At 39.8% G+C, this 25,970-nt stretch overlaps 1 protein-coding gene across 6 annotated transcripts in view; it reads right to left on the bottom strand.

The window, feature by feature from the left end:
* The window catches only part of LOC114030682 (metastasis suppressor protein 1), a 226,735-nt gene that overhangs the window by 169,062 nt on the left and 31,703 nt on the right, over positions 1–25,970 (bottom strand). For all 6 annotated transcript variants that reach the window (XM_027845536.1, XM_027845534.1, XM_027845532.1 and 3 more), the window contains exons 3-4: positions 25,535–25,596; positions 13,909–13,982 (exon numbers count right to left, since the gene is read on the bottom strand). In XM_027845536.1, coding sequence (XP_027701337.1) covers positions 13,909–13,982; positions 25,535–25,596 — 136 coding nt within the window. The remainder of the gene's footprint in view (positions 1–13,908; positions 13,983–25,534; positions 25,597–25,970) is intronic.

The raw sequence follows: 25,970 nt of genomic DNA on the forward strand, positions 1-25,970 counted from the left end.
GCACCAACAATTTCAACACATATAAAGGAGAATGAAGGAATTAGAATGAGGGGGTTTCGTGCCATTTGAGGCATTGAGACATGACAGAGAGGGATGTGGAGGAAGCCAGATCAATGCTTCATTTGTGAACTAGAGTGTCCTGAAATGGTATTTTAAAAATCACATAACATTTCATTGTCAAAAACAGTCTACTAAACAAAAGGTAAATTTCTAAAATGACTAAAAATGCAGTTTTTCCTTTTAATAAATGAAATGCAACCAATACAGGTGCACTTTCTTTGTTGTCTCCATTCACTACAATACTTGGGATTTACAGAGAGAAAGAGAGTTCATATACCACTACCCTAACATATTGGGGATGGTTACCTCCATTCACCTCCTTTACACTAAGAACTTAACCTCCATAATGGATTTATATAAAGAGAGAGATGTGACCCTCCTTATAAAACATAAGTTCCTTGAAGGCAGAGAACATGTCTTTTTTTTTCCCTACGTATCCCTGCCTAGCACAGTACCAGGCACACGGAAGGCACTTAATTAATGCTTGTTGACTTATGTTTGCCTTTTTTAAAAAGATGATAAGGCAGGAAAAGGTATACTTCTCAGTCTGGGATCAATTATCTTCTTCTAATAAAGGCATATATACTGGATTAACCACAATGCTCACAAAGGCTTAAAATGATTACAAATATAAGGTGTTCCAAAAGTCTTAGTGCAATCTTAAAAACTTTAAAGCATAAACAGTAGTCAATAGTGGCAAAAAGCAAAATAATGAAATCTGTTACCAAAATGTCTATTTGTGATTCCCTAAAAAATAAGAAATGGAGCAGTTAAGTGACTCTTGAGTTCAACTCTGGCCTCAAGAGCCCTTCTAGTTGTGTGACCCTTTGCAAGTCACTTAACCCTATTTGTGTAAATATCTGGGGACAGATTTGAACTCAGGTCTTCCAGACTCCAGGCCCAGTGCTCTGTCTACCACAGCACCTGGCCACCTATAATTCTACCTACGAAGCACTGAGGAGGATGAGGTTGGTGGATCTTCTTGAGTTCAGGAATTCTGAGCTGCAGTGGAGGGTATCTATATAAAGTTCATTAAGCTCTGAGGGACCGCCATGCTGCCTAAAAAAGGATGAAATGACCCAAGTCAGAAACCGAGCTGGTCAAAGAACCTGGATCGATCAGGCCATGAGTAGCTCCTGCTCCTCTGAGATTGGGGAAATATGGAGACCCGATCTATTTTTTTTTTTAAGAGAGAAAGAATAATAAAAAGGGAGGCAAAGCGGTCTTTAACAGGGCTGAGAACAATCATTACTGAATCCTAATTCACCTGTTGAGCAAACCAGCTAAACTCTTATGCTGCCAACACTGTTACCATGCTCAAAAGTGCCCACCCAGCAGCAGCCACTACAGGTAAAAGCTAGAAGTTTCCCTTCTTACCAAGGAGAAAAAGCTTCAGCAAAGGATCCCATGGCTTGGAGCCATATTGACTGGGGTAAAATGCTATGTCATTAAGAGAAAAACTGCTTGAGGTTTGAGATAAAAGTTTCAGGTCCAAATTCTTGGTCAGGCAAAGCAATCCCGTCTGGAACCTCTGCCAGATTTTTCCAGGACGGCTCAACAACACACTTGTTTTTAGGTTAGTCACAAATGACCTAATTAGGAGAAAAATAATGGCAGTCGCTGCTTCACAACCAATTATCTGCTTGAATACATGCACTCCAAATGCCCTTATATTTTACTACCTTTTTTTCCCTTTCCAAATACAGTAATAAACTTTTTCAAAATGGATCTGCCAACAGCATACAAAGTTCATTCTTTGTTAAGCTTCGGGATCAGAATCCACATGAACCAAAAACAAGAGGAGGAGATCAAAACCCTGAAAATTAAATGCCAGAAGGCTTCTAGGTCATCCAAAACTTCGAAGTCAATCCAGGTCCATTTTAAGAGGCATTCCAGAGATAACCTTTTTGTGTACTTTCTCAATGAAGACTCCATTCATACAATGGAGAACTTTAGAGCCAGGAGGGCTCTTAGAGGCCTCATTATTTTGGAAGCAAGAAAACAAGAGCCCGGAGATGTTAAGGGATCTACTCTAGCTAGGTTATGGAGTCAGTAAGTGATACAGCCAGGCCTGGAACCCAAGTCTCCAAATCCCAACTCTCCACTTAGCTCTATACCACAGTTGACTAAAGAGTACTTCCCATGGACACAGAAGAAAAGTATGATTTCAAAAATGAGTTGTCAGTATAAGCTTGTGCTTTTCAAACTACCTTCACTCCCAATTTCAATGAGAAAATATCATCCCTCATTGCTTAGCCCAATATTCAAGGATTTGCCAAAATCTTATGAGCTATTACTAGTTTTGATAGGTATGTTCAGAGTTTTCCTTGCCAGCTTATCACTGCCAACTTCACAATACTATTTTCTGAAGCACCTATTAAGATTTTAATACATATATAAAAGTTAATAGCTTGTTAATTAATGATATTAATTATTAATAAAATAGTTAATTATAGTTTTATTGATAATAGTTTAAAGTTCACAAAAAGCTTTCCTTAAGACAACTCTATGGCACAAATACTATTATCTTCACTTTACAGAGCGAAGAACTGAGGTTCAAAGAATTAAGTGACTTGCTCAGGGTCACAGAATTATTTAACAGACAGAGCAGGAGTTGAACCCAAGTTTTCCGATCCTGAGACCAGTATTCTTTCCAAGTTAGCCTGAAAACTCCCTTCTAGGGTAGAGAATGTTGCAAATAAAATATCATATGTCTCATGGTTATAAATGCATAAAAATGCATATGTACATACACGTGAAAAACTGGAAGATAATTTGAAATTATGTCTGGAAAATAACATGGATGAGTTTAATTTCTATATACAATTTTATTTTTTAAAAATCATGACCTATAAATATTACATTATCTTTAAAAAGTTAGTTATACTAGCAATGTTTTTTAATTCTCCATCATTGTCAATGGTACCCCATGTAATAGTACCCTACAAAATGTGGAATGCAGAACTTAAGAGTCAGGAGGAAGCTGAGTTTAAATGTGCCCTCTTACATTTACTAGTTGTCTGTGACCACAGGAAAGTCACTGAATTTCTCTGAGCCTCAATTTCTCCATCTGTAAAATGGAAATAATAATAGTCATGGAACTTAGCTTGCTGGGTTGTTTTAAGGTCAACTGGGATTTTTAAACTAAATAAAATTCAACATTTATGATAACCTACTGTGCGCAAGACACTGTTCTAGGCACTGATGATACAAAGCAAAAACCAAATGGTCTTTGCCTTGCACAGAGCTTACCTTCTACTGTGGGGAAACTCTACGATACAAGCAAATAAAAACAAATCTAGTGGGGGCAGTGAGGAGAACTCCTAATTGTGGCTCGATACAGTGGGAGGCACCTGTGCTCTGCTTCCTCTGATCACTATCCCTGTTGCACCAAGCATGCAGTAAGACATGTAGTAAGAGGGGAAGAGTGCAAATGAATGGAGAGGAGGAAATCTGGAAAAGTCTCACATAGGGTATGCAATCTGGGCTTGGTTTTGAAGGAAGACTAGGATTCTGCATGGCAGATAGGAGGAGGCAGTACATTCCCTCCCCATGGGCAAAGCCATGGAGGTAGGAGATGAACTGTCATTACAGGGAAACAGCCAGAAGGCAAGTGTGACTAGACTAGAACACGCATGACAGCAAGGGATATGAAATAAGACCAGAAAGGTAGATGGGAGCCATAATGGATTATATGTCAGGCTAGGCAATAGGATGTATATAAAATACTTTGTGAATCTTAAAGTACCATCTAAATGTCTATTGTTGTTGCTATGAGACAGCAAAGGAAATAAGTGTCAACAGATGTTATCAGGTCCTGATGGTTCATCCTCTACAATGCCTCTCAGATGTTCTCCATTAGACTATGAGCTCCTTGCCGGCAGTGATCATATTCTTGCCTTTCCTCGTAACCCTAGTGCTTAGCACACTGCTTGGCCCACAGTAGGTGCTCAATAAATGCCAACTGACTACTCTTGAGGTGGAAAGAGCAAGGCATCTGTTGTCAGGAGGCCTGGCCTATAGTCCTAACGGACGTTTGACGGCTGTGTAACATTGGACAAGTGACTTCAAACTTCCAAAGCCTCAGTTTCTCCATGTCTGCACATTGCTGTAACATTTATACATCAGCTCACAAAGTTGTTGTGAGGGAAGCACATTAAAATGTGTTCCAGAAATACAAGCTGTTATTCAGCCTTTCTCCAGCCAGTAGTTCATGCCTTGATTACTACAACGGCCTTTTCTGACTGTTTTCCCTGCTTCTAGAATCCCTCTAATTCAGCCTCTACATGGCCCCTGGGATAATCTCTGCAAAACACACGCTCAAGAGTCAAGAGCCAGGCAAACCTCTCCATCACTAAGCTGATCAAATCTATGCCCCTCAGCATATGTTCTATTTAAAGCCTTCCATTATATGGTTCTCCTTGAACAACACAATTTCATTTTCCAATACTACTTATCAACAACTAACTCCTTCATACCCTAGTAAGGCTGGCCTCCTTATATCTTCTTGCATGCATTCTTGTCTCCATGACATTTTCCTGGCTTGGAATGGCCTAAACCAGAGGTGGGGAGCCTGTGGCCCTGAGGCCACATGTGGCCCTCCCGCTAGGTCCTCAAGTGCAGCCCTTTGACTGAAACCAAACTTCACAGACCAAATCCCCTTAATAAAAGGATTTGCTCTGTAAAACTTGACTCAGTCAAAAGGCCACACCCAAGGACCTAGAAGGCCACCTGTGGCCTCAAGGCCACAGGTTCCACAAACCTGGGTCCTAACCTCTTCTCCCCAGTCAATATCCAAAACCACAGGGCTCAGAGTCGAAAGCATTTCAGTGGCCACATAGTCCAATCCATGCCAAATCAGGAATCCCCTCTACCACATTTAACAAACAATCATCCAGCCCTGGGCGGCAGCTCAACCTTCTTTGAGAGATGAAGCATTTATTAATACTTTATTATGTGCCAGGCATTGTGGGTACAAATACAAGCATGCAAAGTGGTCCCTGCCCTCAAGAATCTTACATTTTTATGGGGAAAGAATCCACATAAAGGGGAGGTAGAAAGGAATGGTGAAGGACAGGACAGTAACATGGGTTTGGAAATCGCCAAAAAACTATGTCGAGGACTGGTTCCGAGCAAGACTGGTGAAAATTCGCCTATCAGAACCCAGCATCCCAAGGACAAAGTCCAAAGTTCTAGGGGAAGGCGAATGAATAAATAACATAAGAAAGATGGAGGAAGTGCTTGTGGTATGGTTTGGAAATGGCCAATCTAGCTCTAATTGCAAAGTCATTTTTCCTTCCATGGAATTTAAATCAATCTTCTTACAGTTTTTCTCCCTTATACTTCTACCCCCTATTGCTCCAAATTCTGCTCTCTGAGGACAAGCAAAAGAGTCTAATTCCTTTTCAACCTGATAGCCCTCCAAGTAATCAAGAACCCGTATCATTTCCTTCACAACTCAACAAGTCACCTCCTAGTAGGGTGTAGCCTGGAGGTGATTATCTATAACTGGCTTTTCTTCTCTCATTGTTTCTTATCTGTTTTTATATTTTAAATGACTCAAATGTAAGCTCTTAAGAGGAAACAAGACCATGGTTCCTCCTTTGGTATCCCTCCCCTCTCCCCGCCCCCCCCCCCCCATGAACACTTGACGGACGCAAGAGAAAATGGCAGGCACTTAATATACACTTGATGAATGAAGAAAAGGAATCATACAAGCCTCAGCTTGCTAAAAGCTGTTCCTAAAAGGAACAGAGGTCATTTTTAAGGGTTTGCCTAGTAACTAATAAACACAAACAAAGGACTCTTACTCAGCCACATATTTGTCAGCATAACTTTTATGCAATCAACTCTCACTTATTTGAGGATTATCCAGTTGGCTGATTATTCAACCCCCTGAGTCCCTCCCTTTCCACTTCTACCTTCTTCTCAGTAATTTACTACTCATTAGCCTTTCACCAGGGGGTCAGAGAAATAATCCGTTTGGCCAACATTTACTGAAGGTCTCCTGTGTTGCCCTAGGTTCCGAGGAAGATACAAAGTTGGGTTAAAACACACTCCTCCTCATTAAAGGTCACCGCCTAGGAGAGGATGAGACACACGGAGAGAACTGTTAAGACACAATATTATAAGATGAATCCATTAGAAAGTTGTTTTTAAAAGGTTTTAAGTAAAGTGAAATGTGTCAGTATCTTGCCCAATTACCCTCACTGTTAGTATTCCCCAATTACCTTGGATATATTTTAGATTTCTTTATCTGTGTATATATGTCTACCCCAATCTACTCCAGAGAGGAAAATGTTAAATTTCTTGAGAATAAAGACTTTCATTTTTATCTTTATCATCCCCAGGCCTAGTACAGTGCCTGGCATATTTTTATTGTTGGTCAGTTGTTTCAGTTGCGTCCCCATTTGGGGTTTTCTTGGCAAAGATACTGGAGTGGCTTGCCATTTCCTTCCTCAGTTCAGATGAGGAAACTGAGGCAAACAGGGTTAAGTGACTTGCCCAGGGTCACACAGTTAAGTAAGTGTCTAAGGCCAGATTTGAACACAGGAAGATGAGTCTCCCTGACTGCGGGCCCAGAGCTCTATTCATTGCACCACCTAGCTGCCCCATACCTGGCATATGGTACTACACTAGAATGTTTGCTGATCAAATTATTCATTAGGAACATTAACTTCTTTTTGCCTTCCCTGTTCCAGTATCATCATTAATCAAGAATCATGTATTTTAATTGAAAAACAGGTCTAGAACATTATCTAATTAAATACACACACACACACACATATATATATATATGGCCATCCTCTCAAAATAGATATCTTCTTAGCATTCAATTAATGTCCTCTTTGCTAACACTCATTCTTTGAAGCATAATTGCTAGCTCTAGGCTAAATTGTTTAATTCTTGAATTCATTTTTCATAAGAGTTCTCATTTGAGGGGTAGGAGATGCAAGTATCTTTAGAACCTACAGTGAAATTCCCAAGTATAGAACTAAGAAGTGGGGAGCAGAATCTGACTTAGCAACTTCCATTAAAGAAACTAGGTTTTTGGTAAACCTCTTAATAAAGCTTATTATGAGTCAATAGTGAGTCGGAGCTGCTGAAAAAAAAATCTAATGTTTTAGGGAGCATCAATAAAGTATCTAGTATGGAGGAAGCTACAGTCCCTTTATACTGTGTTCAATGGACAGAATTTGGAGTATTGTGTTCAGTTCTAGGTACTAGCTCTTAAGAGGGAAACAGATGAAAATGGGCAACAGCCCATAATTCAGTCTGCCTGGAACACGGTGTGCATTAAGGGATGTACCAGGAAAAAAAGCTGGAAAGGGAGGAACAAGACAGATTGTGCCAGGGCCTTAAGATGCCTGAGGGTAAGGGGGGGGGTGCATATTGGTAAGTACAATACAGGAGAAAATATAACACAGTAGATAAGAGATTCAGATAGAGTGTTCTAGGAAAACTTCAGGAAGAACAGCACATGTTCAGGTGGATAGAGCAGGGAAGGTTTCATAGGAATGGAGGCCCCTGGGTTGAACCTTAGAAGAGAAAACATTTTCTACAGGCACACATGAAAGAGAGGTGCATTCCAGGCACAGGGAACAGCCTTACAAAAGGCAGGGGAGCACTGCACAACAGTGGACATACCTGGGTTCAACTGAAAGGCAGGGAAGATAAAGCGGAGAGGAGTGGAGGAGAGAGAGGAGGAGGGGGATGGGAAAGAGAAGTTGAGGGAGAGGTGCTAGAGACTGATATAGATTTGGGAGTCATCTACATGGAGGTAATAATGGAGCCATGGGAAGAGAAGAGACTGCCAAAGGAAAGAATAAAGAGAGGAAGGGAAAAGAGAAGATGAAACAAAGAGCCTTCCTGGGAGTGAAAGAAGGTAGTGCATCAATGAAGACCCAGAAAGAGTGCTCAGACAGGTAGGAAGAAATCTACAAGACAGGAGTTCTACAGAAATCAATAGTATTTAGAAGGCAAGAATGGTCAACAGTATCAAATGCCACAGAAAGTTTAAAGACGAGGACTTAGAAAAGAACATTAGATGGGCAATCGTGAGGGCTTCAGTGAGCTTTGTGAAAGTATTTTCAGCCAAGTGAAGAGTAAGACCGCAGTCAGCTAAGGAGAGTGGATGATGAGGTCATGAAGGCAATAGGGATGGATCACTTTTCTAGGAGCTCAGCAGCGAAGGGAGAGGAGAGGGAAGACAATCTACCAAAGGGCCAGCTTTCGGTCACAAGATGGCGAGGTGGCTTAGCAATAACAAAGAAGGGCCATCTCATCATCTCATGATCTAAAGCAAATGACAGGTGAGGATATAAACAGAGGGAGGTTTTGAAGCGTGCAGGATAAGAGACAAACTCATGATGGATGGCCTCAACCTTTTAGTAGGTGAAAGCCATCTGATGAGACAGGAAGGTTAAGGATAGAGTCGGGGGCCTGAAGAGAGACACCTGGCACAGCCAATGGGGGAGAGGGGGTGGTATAATTAGAGATGAACAGAAGGACTGCTATGAGAGTACCTCCTGTTTAGTAGCATGTTAAGTTTAAAAACCAACAACAGGAATTCTTAAGTCTCGGGGGAATCTGACTTAGTCATTCATGCCAAAGACACTTGGAAGTTTTGAAAGACTCACAAGTTCAAGCAGAGTCAATAGTATAGTATAGCTGTCTAGAATGAGAATTTCATATATATATACACACACACACATATGTATGTATACATATATGTATACACATGCATGTGTTCTTCAAACCTTTAAAATTAAAACTTTTAAATGAATAAATTATTTATAAATAAATTAAACGAAAGCTCAGGTTTCAAAGACTGAAATAAATATATTTACACCAAAATTTCTTGAAATGGAAACCACCTAATTTAAGCCACAAACAGAAAGTTGTAAAATTGGAGAAGGAAAGAGAGAGATAAGGTGCCTTACATGAGACTAATAAAAACATGTGCTTTACTGTCCCAAAATTTTCTATTAAAATACCACTTTTAAAAAGCAATTCTAGCCTGTTTGGAATCCATTCTGCTCTTATCTTAATATTTAAATCCCTTGATAAATATTTGACTTCTAGAAAATCATGATCTCATGTTCCCAAACATCCTTGAGATACTGAATTTTTTTTTACAGAAGTAATTCCATATCCACATGATGATGATAATAATAATAATAATAATAATAATAATAATAATAATAATAAACACAGTATCTTGTTTTTCAAAGTCAATGCTGACACAAACAGTACCCAAGAAGGGCTACTGCTAAATAAAAAGAGGCAGTTCCATCTCCAGTCTTAACATAACATGCTGCTTACCATAAAACCTAAGTTCCTGAAGATACTGGGGTGCAGATTCTGACAACTTCAGTCACATAATCTCTCCATGAGTGGAGCAACTCACTTCTCCATTAAGAATTTACAAAGTCTGGAGAAGACATGAGAATATTGGCCATCGGGACCCATGCACAGTCCAAAGCCTACTTTATCATGACCAATATCACATGGTATTATAAGCAAACAATTTTAAGGAAAAGGCAGCAGGGGAGAGTGCTGGACTTGGAATCAAGAAGACCCGGGGTTCAATTTTTACCTGTGACTCTTACTATATGTATGACGCTAGACCAGTTACAACTATTATGAGCCTCAGTCAACACTGTAAGACTTCAAAAGTTAAGATGAGTTGCAATTCCTATCAGTGGAGGCAATATAGGGGTTCACCAAGATATATATCCATAATTCAGTAAAAATTATTTTCTCAGTCAGGTAGGCCATATTTCATTGACAATTAACTGTAATAAAAGTATTTCAAAGTATTTCAAAATGTAGGCAGATATGTACAATGGTGTAGCATTTAAAAATTCTTCTGTCAAAGAGACCCCTCTCAGGACACTTGCTTTCTCCCCACCATTCTATATTGTCCATTCCAGTTTCAACATCTACCACCAACCCTAATTACTTTCCTATCTCCCTCATCTTGAGTTTCCTCTTCTCCCCCTTCAATGAACCAGCATTCTGGGGCCCTAAAGTTCTCCACGTGAACAAAGCAGCCTCCAAACCAGCTACTCTTCTGAAAGACCTCAAAGCCGCCTTTTAAGACAACACCCAATCAGCTGGCCACCTCTCCTGAGATTCACAAAAATTCTGTTCTGTATTTCTGCAATTCCTTACTCGACAGTGGTATGACCTTTGATTTTTGTATACTCCAAATGCTATCACCAACCATAGGAAGGACAGGATGTGAATGCACATAAGCCCCAAAAACAATCAGAAAAGTGACGTGTTGAGTTCAAAACACAGCTGAACCCACACACAAAGAGAAAGCAAATTTAACTGGGATGAAGCAATATGCTTAAGTAAATGCAGCCTTGTGTAAAATTAATTTTCATCCTCATATGAGGACTCAATGGACTAATGCTAGCTCTGGTTCTACCACTTACTGGCTGTGTGACTTTAGGTATCTCATAGCCTCTCTAAGTTTCCATCTCCTCATACATAAAATGGAGCTAACACCTGCCCGAACAACCTCACTAGGTCTTTATGAGGACCAAAAAGAAATCAGGCATGTGAAAGCACTTTGTAAAATTGTAAAGCTTTAAAAAAAGGTATGGTATTGCTATTAATGGGATTGTACTATCCCATATAACTTTCCGAGACTGCTATATCTGCAGGTTAATGGAAAGAGGAAGTAAGCACCATGCTACAGCTACACTGACCAAATCAATCTGAAAAGACGGTACCCTTTTGTGACCAGGAGTAAGAAATTTTTTACTGCAATTTACTACCTAAAGATAGCAGGTGGCAATTACTAGGCCTCAGAAGCAAGGAGGATTAGAGCATCCCAAAGGTCTGGAATGAAGTAAAGGGAGAAGATGCCCTATCCCATGATGAAATAACAGAATACCTCTCAAGACTCTCTGACATCCTGGACACAAGGGCAGCAAAAAAAAAACTATTATCACTGCATATCTAAGAAAAGATATTTAAGAATCTCAAAATTCCAAACTGTGAAATGTTGGCAGAAAGAAAATGATTACTCAATAGAACTGTGGAGAAACTGGAGAAGGGCGTGCTAGTAAAAAATAAGTTTATAGTCATACCTCATACCATATACAGCAATGAATTCCAATTGTCACAATAATCTAAACATTTTAAAAAATAATTTTAAATGGGAGGAAAAGCAAATTATATATCTATCTGAATTGTGGAGAGAAAATGATTTTATTATTGAAAAAACAGAAAATTATTAGGGATAAAAGAGACAGCTTTGATTACATAAAAATGAAAAGATTTTATGCAACAAAAAATATAAAACAATAAAAAGAAAACAAAGAGTGGGGGGATATTAACAATAAGCTTATCTACTGAAATCAGAATTTATCAAAATCTTAATCTGGGGGCCCATTATCTTGCTTTTTAATATTTTGAAAAGTGTATTTCAATACAACTGGTTTCCTTGGTAATCCTATTTACTTTATTTTATGTACATAAAAACATTATTCTGAAAAGTAGTCTATTGGTTTCATTGGTTCATGACACAAAAAACATTAAAAGAACTCCTAATTTGTAAGAAAGTGAAACAAATTCATAAATATAACACCTATTTCCCCAATGGATAAAATCATCAAAAATATGTGAACGGCAGTTTTAAAAAGAGAAAATTCAAGTTCTGAATAAATAGTTGAAAAACTGTTCCAATTCTCTATTAATCCACAAAATGAAAATAAATATAACTTTGAAGCATATGACACCTTAAAACTCAAATTTTCCAAGGGAGTTAAAAATCATAAAATCTAAGAAGGGTGGGGGTATCAGGGAAGAGACATTCAATTCCCTTATCAGAGAAATTGGAAATTGATGCCATCTTTTTGGGAAAATAACCTAAAGATAACAAGCAATTCTACTTTTTAACGCCTGGATCTCACTGCTAGGATTCTATGTTAAAGACTGCTCTACTCCAATGATTCATCATGGTGGAGAGATAGCCCTGGTTTCCCAAAGGCTATCCCAGCAAAGGACAACCTTTGTCAGATTCCAACATGCTAGAAAGGCATGGAGTCCTGGCAACAAACTATGTCTGGTGTCCAAAGAACAGCCTGGCTAAGTACAAAAAGGCTCATCACTAGCAGGTTGGCTACCAGTTGATAAACTCTTTGGCCTCTGCAACCCATAAAACAAAAAATGTTAGTAGTATAAAAAGATCCACCTGTGCAAAAACACTTACGGCAGTTTTACTGATAACAGAAAACTACAAATAACTGAGGTGTCCCAGAAGCTGAGGAATGGTAGAAACAATCGTGTTTTATCAATATAATGGAACAGGACTGCCCCATAAAAATGATGGCTATGCACAATACAAAGAAATATGATGACTGTGCACAAAGTGACACAAAGCAGAGAACGCAGGATTAGAAGGGAAAAAATGCACATTGGCCATCACTATTTTTTTTTAAAAGCAGGAACTTCTTAAGTACACAGATATAAAAGTCAGGGCAATGTAATTTTTACATCTTTATCTATCCCTTACTTTCAATGAAATGTAAATCATCCAGATTATACACTCTTTATTTGGGATTTTATTCCTTATTTAAGGTATTCCTCATTTAAGGCAGGTAAAAGATGAAATGACTGAGGAAACAAAGGTTCAAACTTCTGAGCATATCAATTTATTGAGCATTGCATGCCAAATGCCTAACAAATTGGGACCAGCCTTACTCAACTTTTACACTGGACCCCAAATAGAGGGGAAGACAGATTTTTATGCATAAAAACAATTAATCAATTAATTAATTATCAATTACTCAAATAAGACCAATTAATTAAAGAAAACAATTAACCAGGATACAAAACTCGGTAATCTGATTTCCAATTGGAAGGAAGATTAGGGGCTTTCTGAGCTGGGAGAAGGAGAGAAAAGAGGTGCAATTCCCTGATGGTATCCCACTCCCCCACTCAAGTATCTGTATTCAATCAAAGGAATATGGAAGCAATAAGTGATTGACCAATATGGGGGCAGTTTTCAAATAAGACAAATGGGTTGCATGAGATCTATAGTTGTGAGAAAACTTCTTGCATCAATCTTTGGATCTGACCAGGTTTCTGGTCAGCATAACCTAGGTCCTTAGTTAAGGGTCTCTAAGCAACAGGCAGAGGTGGTCCAGCTTCCCAGTCACACAGTGTTGGATTCAAACAATGCAATAAAGTTTTCTCACAATTCCCATAAATGAATAAAGTTTTCTCACAAGACAGAAATTAGACTAGAACTATAATTGAATAGAAAGGGAACTGCACTAGCTCCAGAATTGAGTCACAAGATGGAGTGAGTGTGGTTCACTCAATTCCTACAGTACAGAGTGCTGAGGTTATTAAGTTTCTAATAAAAATTATCAGAAAAAAAAAATAAAGTTCATGTGAGGGTAAAAAAAAATCAATTTCTAGACTCAGCCAACATTCATTAAGAACCTTGGACACAGAAAAGTCTGGGCTACACAGGATACAAAGACAGAGACAATACAGTCTCAACCCATCATTAAAGGTAAGAATTGGGGCTTACATGATAGCTATTTTAGGCTTTTTCACTTTCACTCCTTGGTCCCTCTCTCTCCACATGCTTTTGATTATAGTACATGCCTCTTATTAAGGAAATTTCCACAGCTTCTTCTCCTGACATCCCTCAATCCCATGAAGTTTTTTCTTGTAGTCAGGGCTTTTTTAAAGGAAAGCAGTATAGTTAAGAGCCCTATGGTAATAACTTGAGCGGCAACTTCTTGTAAAACCACCCAAGGGTGAAGAATCATGTGCAGAACTCAGTCAGTGCTAAGCCTTAAGCCTACATCTGCTTACCACGTGTGTTGGTAGCCATGTCAGCCACTTTCTGAAACGCATCCAAGAAGGCAGCAGCTGCTACTACTGTCGTCCTGAAAGGGAAACAGATAACAAAAGCGTGAGGAATGTCTTATTCCAGCAACTGCAGTAGGGCCAAAAGGCTAAAGCCTTCACAGTCCGACCGGTGTAAATTTCTGCAAGAAAGCCCTGAAATAGTCTTGTTGCAGCACCAACGATGGATGGATGGGCAGACAGATGGATGAACGGATGGATGAACAGATGGATGGATGGATGGATGGATGGATGGATGGTTGGATGAATCAATACAAAGCGAGACACAGACATAGAGAGAGAGATGAACAGAGAAAGAGATGGATAGACAGACACAGACATACACAGAGATGGATGGATAGGATAGATAGATGAATAAAGATAGGAAAAGAGAAAGACAAAAGTCATGCAGAATGACAGATGTGTCAGGTCAATAGACGGAAAGACAGAGAGATGTATCGAGAGAGATATAGAGATATGGATAGAGAGACAGAATGGATGGAGACAGAGAGAGAAGGATAAGTAGAGGGAAAGAGAGACATACAGAGAAAAGAGATTGTATAGATGAGATAGATAGATAAGATAGATAGATAGATACAAGCCTTTTTAAGGTTTGCAAAGCACCTAACATATATATATGTGTGTGTGTATATATATATATACACACACACACATATATATACACACACACACACATATGATCTCACATGCAATACAACAACCCTGTAAGGTAAGGATCATTGGTATTATTATCTCCATTTCACAGAAGAAGAGGCTTAAGTTCAAGGAGGTGCCTATCTCACCTACTATAGGACTCCTTTAAAATGGGATTGTTTTTGCAATGGCAAAAAACAAAAAACTGGATACTAAAAGTATACCTGTGAATTGAGGAATAGCTGAATTAATCATGACATATCAATCAATCATTAAACATTTATTAAGGGTCAACCACGTGCCAGGCACTGTGTCACATGCTGGGGATACATAAAGAGGCAAAAGGCGGTCTCTGCCCTCAAGGAACTTACAATCTAATAGCTATATGGGTACAATGAAATGGGTACAGAGTGCTGTAAGAAATGAATAAAAAGATGGTTTTTAAAGAGTTATAGAAAGATTTGTATGAACTAATTCAGAACAAAGCAAGTAGAACCAGAAAAAATGTATAATATTAATATTATAAAAGTGAACAATTTTGAAGACATATAAAATGAAGAAGAATGAAATAAACAGAACCAGAAAAACAATTTATACAACAACACTGTAAAGACAAACAACTTCAAAAGTTGTAAGAACTTTAATCAATGCAATGACGATCCATGATTCCAGTGGACTGATTGTGAAGCACCCTATCTAACCTCCTAGAAGTGACGCTCAGGGTGAAGAACAGGACATACATTTCTATGAAGGAAGTGATTTAGCTTAACTATATATATTTGTATGAAGGAGAAAAGAAGGGTTTCTGTTTATTAAAAAATAAAATGTAATTCATAAAAACGAGATTATATTAACACCAGACTCAATACCAGCAGACTATCTCGTTAATATGAGTCAATAAACAATTGTAGTTGGGATCCAATTCCACCAGAGCATTCCGTTACTAAAATAGAAAATTCAGGATTGAGATGGAAAAGATAGCGCGCTACAAGAAGCAGCAAACTTCCCCACATTCTTTAGAGGTCTATAAGCAAAACTAAGACGGACCCCTGGTGGGGGTGTCATAGAAGAAATTCATTAGGGGTTGGACTATATGGCCACTGAGTTCCCTACCAACTCTGAAATTCCGTGATTTGGTGGTTAGAAATGTTAAAACAACAAGTGTCTCTCAAAAGATCCCCATTTCTACAAAAGCTATAAACGAGAGATAGAGAAACAGACACAGAGAAACAGACAGAGACAGAGAGAGGTGGAAGAGAGACAAAGAGAGGGAGGGAGGGGGAGAGGGAGAGAGAAAGAGACAGAGAGAGAATGAGAGACAGAGACAAAGAAGGGAGAGACAGAGAGAACAGAGATAGAGAGGAACTGGGTAGAGAGATAGTCTGAAAAGAGAGAATGAGAGACAAAGACAGACAGAGGCAGGGACAGAGAGAGACAGAGAAAACCACAAACATACAATTCTAGAATGCTAGAGCTGGGGGGGGACCCTCAGAGATCATATAGTCCAACCTCCTTGTTTTATGGAGAAAGAAACTGGGACCCAGAATTGAAGGGGTTTGCCCAGGTCGGGAGCCAGATATCAGCCCTAGGTGTCTGATCCTGAGCCCAGAAGTACGTTTCTGGCAGGAATTCTTAACCTGGCATCTGTGAACTTGCTTTTTTAAAAATATACATTTTAATAACTTCATTGCTATAGAGTTGATTTCCTTTGTACTTCCACATATTTTTATTTTGTGCATTTGATTCTGAGGAGTTCCGAGGCTTCACCAGACTGCCAAAGGGCTCACCAAAAAGGCTAAGAATCCCTGCTTTACAGAGAATGTAGTCATTGCAGCTGGGAATGAAAACTGGGCCAGGAAATAATCTATCCCTCAATGAGCATGTGTTAGAGGAGATGCACCAGAAAATGTTTTTTTTTTTTAAAACATTACATCTTCCAGGGGGCCAGGAAACGAAATCTATGATACTATTTTTCAACAGAGGGCAATAATTACAGCATCACCAAATACATGACAAAGGATAAGATAGCAAGAGGGAAAAATGTTTAAATCTAACTTGAGAAAAAGGAGAGATTACTAGTCTAGATTAGTAGTAGTTCCTTTTAATTAAAGATTTTGAAACGCTTCTTAAAATAAGCATCTTGATAGTAGTCAAAAGGGCTTTGCATAGGATGTCTGGAGCTCTAAATACCAAGTTTGTTTGTTTTCTAAAATGGAACCCAGAATTCACAGTGGGAGCAGATCAGTTTCTGATCAATCAACAGGCATTTATTAAACACTTAGTACATGCCAGGCACTGCGCTAAGTGCTGAGGATACAAAGAAAAATTTCTGACCTCAAAGACCTTACAATCTAATTGGGGAAAGAATATGTACATAAGTAGATCAATACAAGATACATAAAGAGTAGACAGAAGATAACCTCAGAGGGAAAGGCATTAGCAATTTGGGGCTGGGGTTGGGATGGGTCACTAAAAAAGGCCTCCTGAAGAAGGTGGTGTATGAACTGAGTCTTGAAGGAAGCCAGAGAATATAAGAGGGGGTGGCAAGGAGGGAGAGTATTCTAGGGAGAGGGGAAAGCCAATGCCAATGCACAAAGTTGGGAGACAGGGTCATATGTGAGGATGGGTAGGCAGGCAAGCAAAGCAGTATGGCTGAACCATGGAGTATTTGGAGGGGAGAAAGGTGTTAGAATGGAAAGCCAGGTTCTGCAGAGTTTATATTTAATTCTAGAGGAAAGGAGGACCACTGGAATCTACTCAAAGGGGGAAAAGGGTGGCATGGTCATATCTATACTTTGGGGAAATTACTTTGGCAGCAGAGCAGAAGATGGACTGAAATGGGGTGAGACTTGAGACAGGAAGGCCAATAACTGCAATAGTCCAAAGGAGAGATGATGAAAGTATGAACCATGCTGGTGACTGTGTGAGTGAAGAGAAGGGGGATGTATGTGGAGGTAGTAACAAACTGTATGACCAAGCGTGAGGATCTGAAGAAGGAAATTCAAAGAATAGGAGGAGTTACAGAAGGTAAGAAATAACCTATAAAGATGATGGAAATAAGCAACATGGCCTGTAGATTCCAGAAGAAGCACTGTCCTACATAAGAATGGCAGAGTCTCTAACTGCACGGCAAGCAGTCCCAAAAGAAAGTTAAGGAAGAGCTGTATTAGAAGCATGCTTCAAAACTGAGGCCTTATATTTTTAATCTGGACAAGAGAAGCTTGCTGAAAGATCAGGAAAAGCTTCATGCTGAAGCAAGACAAAGCGAGGTATTAGAAAATAAATATCACACAACACAAAAACACAATCACCCAAAGTATTTTTATTATTAAAAAAAAAAGAGAAACTCTTCAAATGCAAACAATTTAGTTAACAAAAATTGTGGACATTAGAAAGCTCATTTAAATCCCTGTTATTTTTTCTAGCACAATGGCTCAATTTATTCTTATTTAAGTCTTTACCCATCATTTAAATTTAATCATAGTTTCACAAGTGGCATGGGCAATATTGTTGTGGTTGCTGTTGGTTCCTTTGTTTTCAAAGAGGTCCAATGACATCATAGGGTGCTATCTTGCTCTTGAATTGCATTTAAGTGAGGCAGAGTTGCACAAAGTCACCAGCTTCACTATCTCTTCTAGTATCGCGGAAATCCAGTGGCAGAACAAAGGTCAAGACAACTGGTGATGGCCCAGGATGCTTTGATGTCTAACCAAGCTACAAGCGAGCCATCTGCAGCACCTGCTTCAGCCACCTTCATGGCCTCTGGAACAAACTGCTCTCATCTGCCCATTCTGCCAGGGGAAGTCTTCACATGCTTGGGGTAGACATCCCCCTAACTCACCGATGGGTTTGAGACCTGTCAGTTACCCTCAGCCTGGTTTAGCCCATCTGCCAAGATGGTTTTATCAGGGTGTGGTCACTGTGCCTGCCACAGCTTCTTGAAGGCACAGGTGAGAGCTGGGTCACAGGTGGACCCCAAAGATAGATGAGCAGCCCTGAAAAGGGCTCAGCAAGCCCTCCCACCAGAGCTAGTCCTCCCTGCATAACCCATACACCCCATGGGCAAGAAAGTACCCAAAAAAGTTAGAAAACTAGTCATTCTGAAGGACTGAGAACTTTTAAATGTTTTAGGAGACAAAAAACCCTCTAGTTTCAGGCCTAGCAGCAAGAGACCTAGACTCAAAGCCAGGAACCTAGTTTCAAGTTTCAAGTCTCAAGCCTGCCACTAAATATCCACGTAACCTTGGGCACTTTACTTCCTTGGAAGTCAGTTTCCCCATTTATAAAACAAGGTGGATGATATCCAAGCCCCCACGCCCAGCACTAAAAATTCTGGGTAAAGACAAAGTCCTGTACCAGTACAATTGAAGAATGAAGCTAGAGCCAGTCACTGTACTTGAAAGATATGTCCTTGACCTGAGCCTTGGTTTCCCTGTCTGTAAAATGAAGGTAATGGTACTTATATTACCTATCTCTCGGGTCGTGGTGAAGATGCTCTGTTAATCTTCAAATGCTATGGAAAAAAGTTTTTTTAATTAAATTTTTTTAAATGTTATTGAAATATGCATTATGGAATGACACATATGCACAGAATTGTGGGAGTCAAAGCAGGCATTTAGCCCCTGAGCTTGAGAAAAGGGGTGTGTTGTTCCAAACCTGCCTACATTTGCTTGTTGGGAGTGGGGAGATGATTTAATACTAAGAACTGTAAGTTCCACAGCTTTCTGTTGTCCAAGCACTGATCTAGCTTAGTTCAGAGAGGCCAATCACCCCAAAACTGACCACGACAACTACAACTCTCAAAGGCCTTCTGAGTAAGCCACGGAGGAGCTGTGGTCTATCCTGTACCCATGGAAGGAGAATCCACACGGATGGAACCACAGGTCCTTGAAAGACTGAAGAAAATTTTACCTTTTCTTAAGCTATTTTTCTCTTGTAAACTTGAGCCTCAGCTTCCTCCTAGGTTCAAAACCTGGCCCTGTCATTTATACTCACATGACTATGGGTAAGTCACTGAATCTCTCTAAGCAAAATGGCGGGGGGAGGGTATGTACTAGATAATCTCTGCTACCTCTTAATCTAAGAACCTATGAATCCCTACCCTGGGAGATGGGGAAGAGATGTGAACTGTGACCCAACCTGAACCCAGAGAGGTCACTGGAGCCAGCAACAGGATGTGAGACAGGTGTCCTTTGCTTACTGGCTCCAGGGTGTGTGTCTGTCGTCTGAGCTCTGCCAAGGCAAGGAGGAAAGAGATATCATCTAGAGAGCCCAGGCTTCAAAAGGAGTAATACTTTGAGCAGTGTTGGACTCGAAAGAAACTGAGGGCCTGGGCCCCTTGGGGCCTCCAGAAAGGAAAGGAGAGCCAAATGCCATCTAGGGCAAGAGAGAGTAACAAAACTTCACTTCAAAGGCAGAGAGTCATTTCATCTGGCTATCAATTTGATTCAGGCAATCTAACCAGAAAAAGCAGGAAAAACAAATTAGCAAAATTCACCAACATATCAAAAAAAGTCTGGCATCACATGCAGGGCTCCACACCCATGGTCCCTCACCTCTACAAAGATGGGGCAAGACTTTTGTAATCTCATACCCTTCTCCCTATCTTCCAAACATGTAAAATAGGACTATGTATTATTTTAAGGCAACAGAAAAAAGGAGGGTCAGAAAGCCTAGGATCAGAAAGTTGGCGGGGCAGGAAACCAGTAAGGGGAAATTTATGAAGCCAAGGCCTGGAGATTATGGGTGGAAGAAAAGGAGGAGGTCCTGTGATGCAACAAACCCATGGCATCACAGGAGTGATTGAATTTCACCCTATTAGATTAGGAATTATTCATGTCTTTCCTTGTATCCTACCCTCATTCTTTTACTAACATAAAAAGTCAGCTCAAAAAGTATTTAATGAGCAGCTACCAATGTGCCCTTTAGAACTGCAATAAGGGATGGAGAAGAAGAAATGATCTCTGACCCCTAGAAGCTTAAACTTGTCAGGAAGACAAAATGTGTCTTGTTTCTGGTAGGTACAAAAAAAAAATCCAATCAAGTTTCTCTTTGTGTTATAGGTTATATGGTGTTAATAAAAGCCCACTAGAATCTGAGGTAGTCAGAAAAGGTATCAGGGAAGAGGCTGGGATTTGAACTGGGCTTCAAAAGAGACACTGTGGAAGGGCCCCCAGATTTGAAGTCAGGGGCCCTGGATTTCGGGAGCAGCTAAGTGGCTCAGTGGAAAGAGCACTGGGCTTGGAATCAGGAAGACTGATCTTCATGAGTTCACATCTTGCCTCAGACACTTACTAGCTGTGTGACCCTGGGCAAGTCACTGAACCCTGTTTGCCTCAGTTTCCTCATCTGTAAAATGAGCTGGAGAAGGAAATGGCAAACCACTCCAGTATCTCTGCCAAGAAACCACCCCAAAGGGGGGGGGGGTGTTATAGACTCAGACACAATGGAACAACAAAGACCTGGATTTGAATCCTAGCTCAGCCACTCATGCTTGTGTGATTCTGGGCAAGTCGCTGGAGCTCTGTGGGCTTCAATTTCCTTATCTGTCAATGGAGAAGTGTGGACTACGAGCCACTGACCCTAAATATGGAACTGAGATGGAAGATGAGGAAAAATGGAGAGGGAGGTAAATCAGGAGCAGTAAGAGTGCATGTAGCATGATGGTACAGAAATATCATTAGGCTGGGAGTGGGAAAACCTGGGCTCCCAGGCTAGCTCGCTGTTTCTCAGCTACGAGACCTTGGGTAAGTCATCTCCCTTTTCTGAAACTCAGTTTCTTGACCAGCTCTCTGGCCCTCTTCATGCCATGCCTCTTCCCATCTCTCCAGCCCTGAAGCCTTATGCTCCCAATTAAAGAGAATTCTCCCTTAAAAAAAACAAAAACAAAAACAAGCCAGACACACTGTGCTGCTTCTGCTCCCCGTCCCCTAGCTCTGGGAAATGCCATCGAGTCAATCCTAACATTCCTGGAAAGGACAAAAACTACCCTATGATTCCACCATTCCTATGACTTCCCAACCAAAACACCCCTCCTTTGGCCACCACTCCTCTTTATATGTTGTCTTTCCCTATTAGAATGGAAGCTTCTTGAAGCCAAGGACTGTATTGTTTTCTGCATTTCTGTTCCAAGGGCCTAGCGCAGTGCTTCACACACAGTAAGTATTTGATGAATGCTTTTTCATTCATCTATGTATGAAATGGGATTTTAGAGCTAAATCTTGAAAGCTCTAGGCTTCTCTGACATGATTTATGTTGGGGAATAATGATATATAGGGTCAGCTACATCAGCATTTCTCAAACCTACATTTGGCCTCAGAACACCTTTGGGTTTTAAATACACTGACTGACAAAACTCAGTGCAGAGCCTTTGCTAACCACTGATCTACATGGGCGACCAAATGTTGGACCAAGGACATGAATTACCACTACCACCACCACCATAAAGGGTTCATGAAGGAGGAGAGAAGATTTCAGAAGATTTTGAAGCAGAAAATAAGACTGTTTTCACATAAAAATATACTATATGCATAATTAATTTCATTTTAGAGGGAAAAATATCACTAGTACTGAAATTTTCTTACCTCACAATACCTACATACCCACCAAAAGAACCTACTTGATGCTGCCCATAAATGACATTCCATTTCCTGTCTCCATGTCTTTGTATAAGTTGTGCCCCATATCTGGGAATGCACCCTCCGTCTGGAAGCCCAAACTCTCTTCAAGACATGAGGCCTTGCCTGATCTCCCCAGTTGTCAGGACTCACTCTCTACAACCCTACCCTCAAGTACACCACCCATATTTTGCGTATATTTATCTGCGCATCTGTTTTTCAGACCTTCCAACCCAATAAACTACTTGAGGGTGGGAACTACTTCCTTTCTGTCTCTGTATCCCCAGGGCCTAGCACAATGCCTCGCCTGGCACACGGCAGGCCCTTACTTAAAGCTTGATGAATCAAACCCCTAGTCATATCACAAAGCACCCGCATTCCACAGAATCCCATGTGGGAAGTGTCCAGCTAGATTACGGAGGGACGAATGAAGAATAACGACAAAGGGCCTTGACTATTAGACTGATGCCTCTAGATTCAGGAAATGACTACAGGTTGTAATCAGAGAAATTATGAAAATGGCTATTAGGAATATTAACATAACAGCAAGGGTACAAAATTGATTAGAAGGATCACAGAGCCACAGCTGGAAGGGAATGCAATGGCCACCCAGTCTAAGCCATTCATTTGACATTTGAGGAAACTGAGGCATAGGTAGATTAAATGACTTTCCTAGGGTCACAAAGGTAGTAACCATTAGAAACGGGCTCTGGATCCAGATCCAGTGGAGAAACACTGGCAGCAGGACAATCAAATAGAAAACCACTGGAGTCATTCAGGAATGAGAGGCTAAACACATCTGGCCTAGGAATGATGGTACCAGCAAAAGAGAAATAAATGCAAGAGGCAATGAATGAAGAATCAGTTAAGAAGAAAATAATCTATACTGGTAGTTTGCAAACTTTTTTTTTTCTGCCTATGACATAGTATTGTATTGTTCAATTTGGAGCAGCCTTTGGAAGAGTTGGGAGACTTGTATTTGTGTATGCAAGGCTGAGTCTACTACAATTCAAGACACGCTTCGCAGAACTCACTGCAGAGCCTTTGCTAACCACTGATCTACATGGGCAACCAAAATTTCAAACTTAGGGGACTACAAGGACATTAACGGCATTTAAATTACTAAGCAACCTGACCCCTTCCCATCTTTCCAGTCTTCTTACAGATTCCTCCTCCCTCCACACCCTACATTGCAGTCATACTAGCCTACAAATATCGGTGCTCCATCTCTGGTCTCCCTGCCTTTTCAATGGCTAACCTCCATGACTGGAGTGTTCCATTTCCCTATCTCTGCCTCAGAGAATCCCTGGCTTCCTTTAAGACTTCTCTCAGTCCCCCTAGTTGCTAGAGCCTCTGCCTCTAAAACTATTCTCCATCTACCCTGTATTTGTCTTGAATATTCCTATTTATGTAGAAGTTGTCTTCCCCATTAGAATGGAAGTTCCTTGAGGGCAGGGTCTATGTTTCTGCTTTTCTTTGTATCCCCAACACTGCACCTAGCATAAGTATGCACTCAGTAAATGCTGGCTGATAATAATGTTGAAGATACTCTAACAGAAATGGAGTTAAAGGAAGGACGTGTAGGGTTTTAGGAAAAGGCATGGCATTGTAGAAAAGAGATGATGAGTTCAGTTTCAGAATTTCCAAGCCCATGTGTCTTGAATAGGACTAAAGAGGGATTTGGCAACTAGAAAATACAACCCATATTAAGAACCCACTCATCTTCTGGTGTTCCCTGACAGTAAGGGGATTCCCAAGTGTGTAGTCTGAAGTGGTAATCTCTAAACCAAACTATAATGAATTATCTAAATATTTTCTAAATTCCATGAGCAAAGCTAATTATCCATGGTTCATGGAGCAGCGATAGAGAAAAGGATGGAGCTCAAGGCAGAGGAAAAGGACACAGAGAGGAAGGAGAAAGGAAGGAAGGAAGGAAGAAAGAAAGAAAGAGACAGAGAAAGAGAGAAAGAGAGAAAAAAGAAAGGAAGAAAGAGAGAAAGAAAGAAAAGGAGGGAGGGAAGGAAGGAAAAAAGGAAGGAGGGAGGGAGAAAGGAAGAAAGAAAGGAAGGAGGGAAAAAGGAAGGAAGGGAGGGATAAATAAATACACACATACACATATATACACACACATACACATGTTTTTTAACATTTATTTATTTAAGTTTACAGGTTTTAAGCAATAAAGAACTTTGATAATAAGTATCATGGATGACCAGCAGTTGGTAATCAGTTGTCTAGAGGCCTCACAGACTTGGGGCGGATGGCAGGCTCATTCCATTTAACTGTAAGGGAACAATGATCTCTTCATCCCCTGTCCTTCACTCACCCTGAATTGCTGAGCTAAGAGTGCTTACTGATCACTCTCTCTGGTAACCCTGCCAGCATAGAGGCTTTTCATTCATCAAAATACTTAACTAATAGGCTCACCAAGAAACCATATTTCTAAACTCAAAGTAGTCAACAAAATCACCAAATATGGTGAATGAAAATTATTGAAATAAGTATTTTAAAACAGTCATGTTTTAAGTGCTTTAATTTATTTAAATGAAAGATTTTGAAATAAGCATTTCTATTTTACATCAAATGGGATAATAAAGGTTAAGTGTGCATATATTTATATAAATATTTTACATTAAGGCACTAGAAAGCTTGCCATAAAGTAATAATAATAGCAGTTACATTTATATAGCACTTTCCAGCTGGCAAAGTGCTTTACAATACGGGGTCTCATTTGAGCCTCAGGACAAATCTGTGAATTAGATGCTCTTATCCCCATTTACAGATAAGGCAAATGAGGCTCAGAGAATTTAACTGATTTGCTGATAAGTGTCTGAAGTGGGATTCTAAGCTAGGTCCTTCCTATCTTCAAGTACAAACTACTATCCACTTACCCTTTAATTCTCCCTTGTATCTATAATAGTTCTTTATACTTTTCACAATTACATTACATAATTTCATATGAACTTTCATATAAACTTCATAATAACTCTATAAAGTCAACACAGCAAGAATTCAATGTATGATGGAGAAACTAAGTGACTTTATGTAAGTTTAATGGGTAAGCCAATGATTAAAACACCAGTCTCTTGATTCTTGGGGTCCAGTGCCTGTTCACTAAACCAGACTCTTAGGTTAATATGACATTTTAATATACTAAACCTTAATATGGTGTTAATTTAAGAAAAAGTTCCATTAGGTTCTATATACTTGTACACATAACATTCAAATTACTTTTCTAATGATGCCCTAAATGTGTCCAATCAATGCAATAAAAATAACAGTTCTGGGACAGCCTGGAAGAAAAATAACATATGTCCACTTACCGAAGCTGGGATTGTAGCTTTCCTGCTTTGTTTATAAAATCTTCCCAAACTGGATAGCTCCCCTAAAACAAAACAAAGTCATCACTCATTAATTTTTTGTTAGACATAGGATTCAGAAAACATGTAATCTCTAGCTTCTGGGGAAGGAAAAAAAGCATATTGTAATCTTACTATTCAATATCTCAACGCGACAGAATGTTATCTAAGATGGTAAACCCCACCGTGACAGTCAGGCTCCCTTTTTTTTTAATTTTATTTATAAAATGAGTGGCTTGAATGAGATGAGCACTAATGTCTCTTCCAGTCCTTGGTCTTGAGACCCTACAATTGCAGATGGGCATTACAACGCACACACGCACACGCACACACACACATATTCTGGACTGAACACAGTGTCTCAGACATAGATCTGCAGAGGTTTTTTTGGTTTGTTTTT

Source organism: Vombatus ursinus, unplaced genomic scaffold (assembly GCF_900497805.2).
Source record: "Vombatus ursinus unplaced genomic scaffold, bare-nosed wombat genome assembly UNPS02014973.1, whole genome shotgun sequence".
Taxonomy (NCBI): domain Eukaryota; kingdom Metazoa; phylum Chordata; class Mammalia; order Diprotodontia; family Vombatidae; genus Vombatus; species Vombatus ursinus.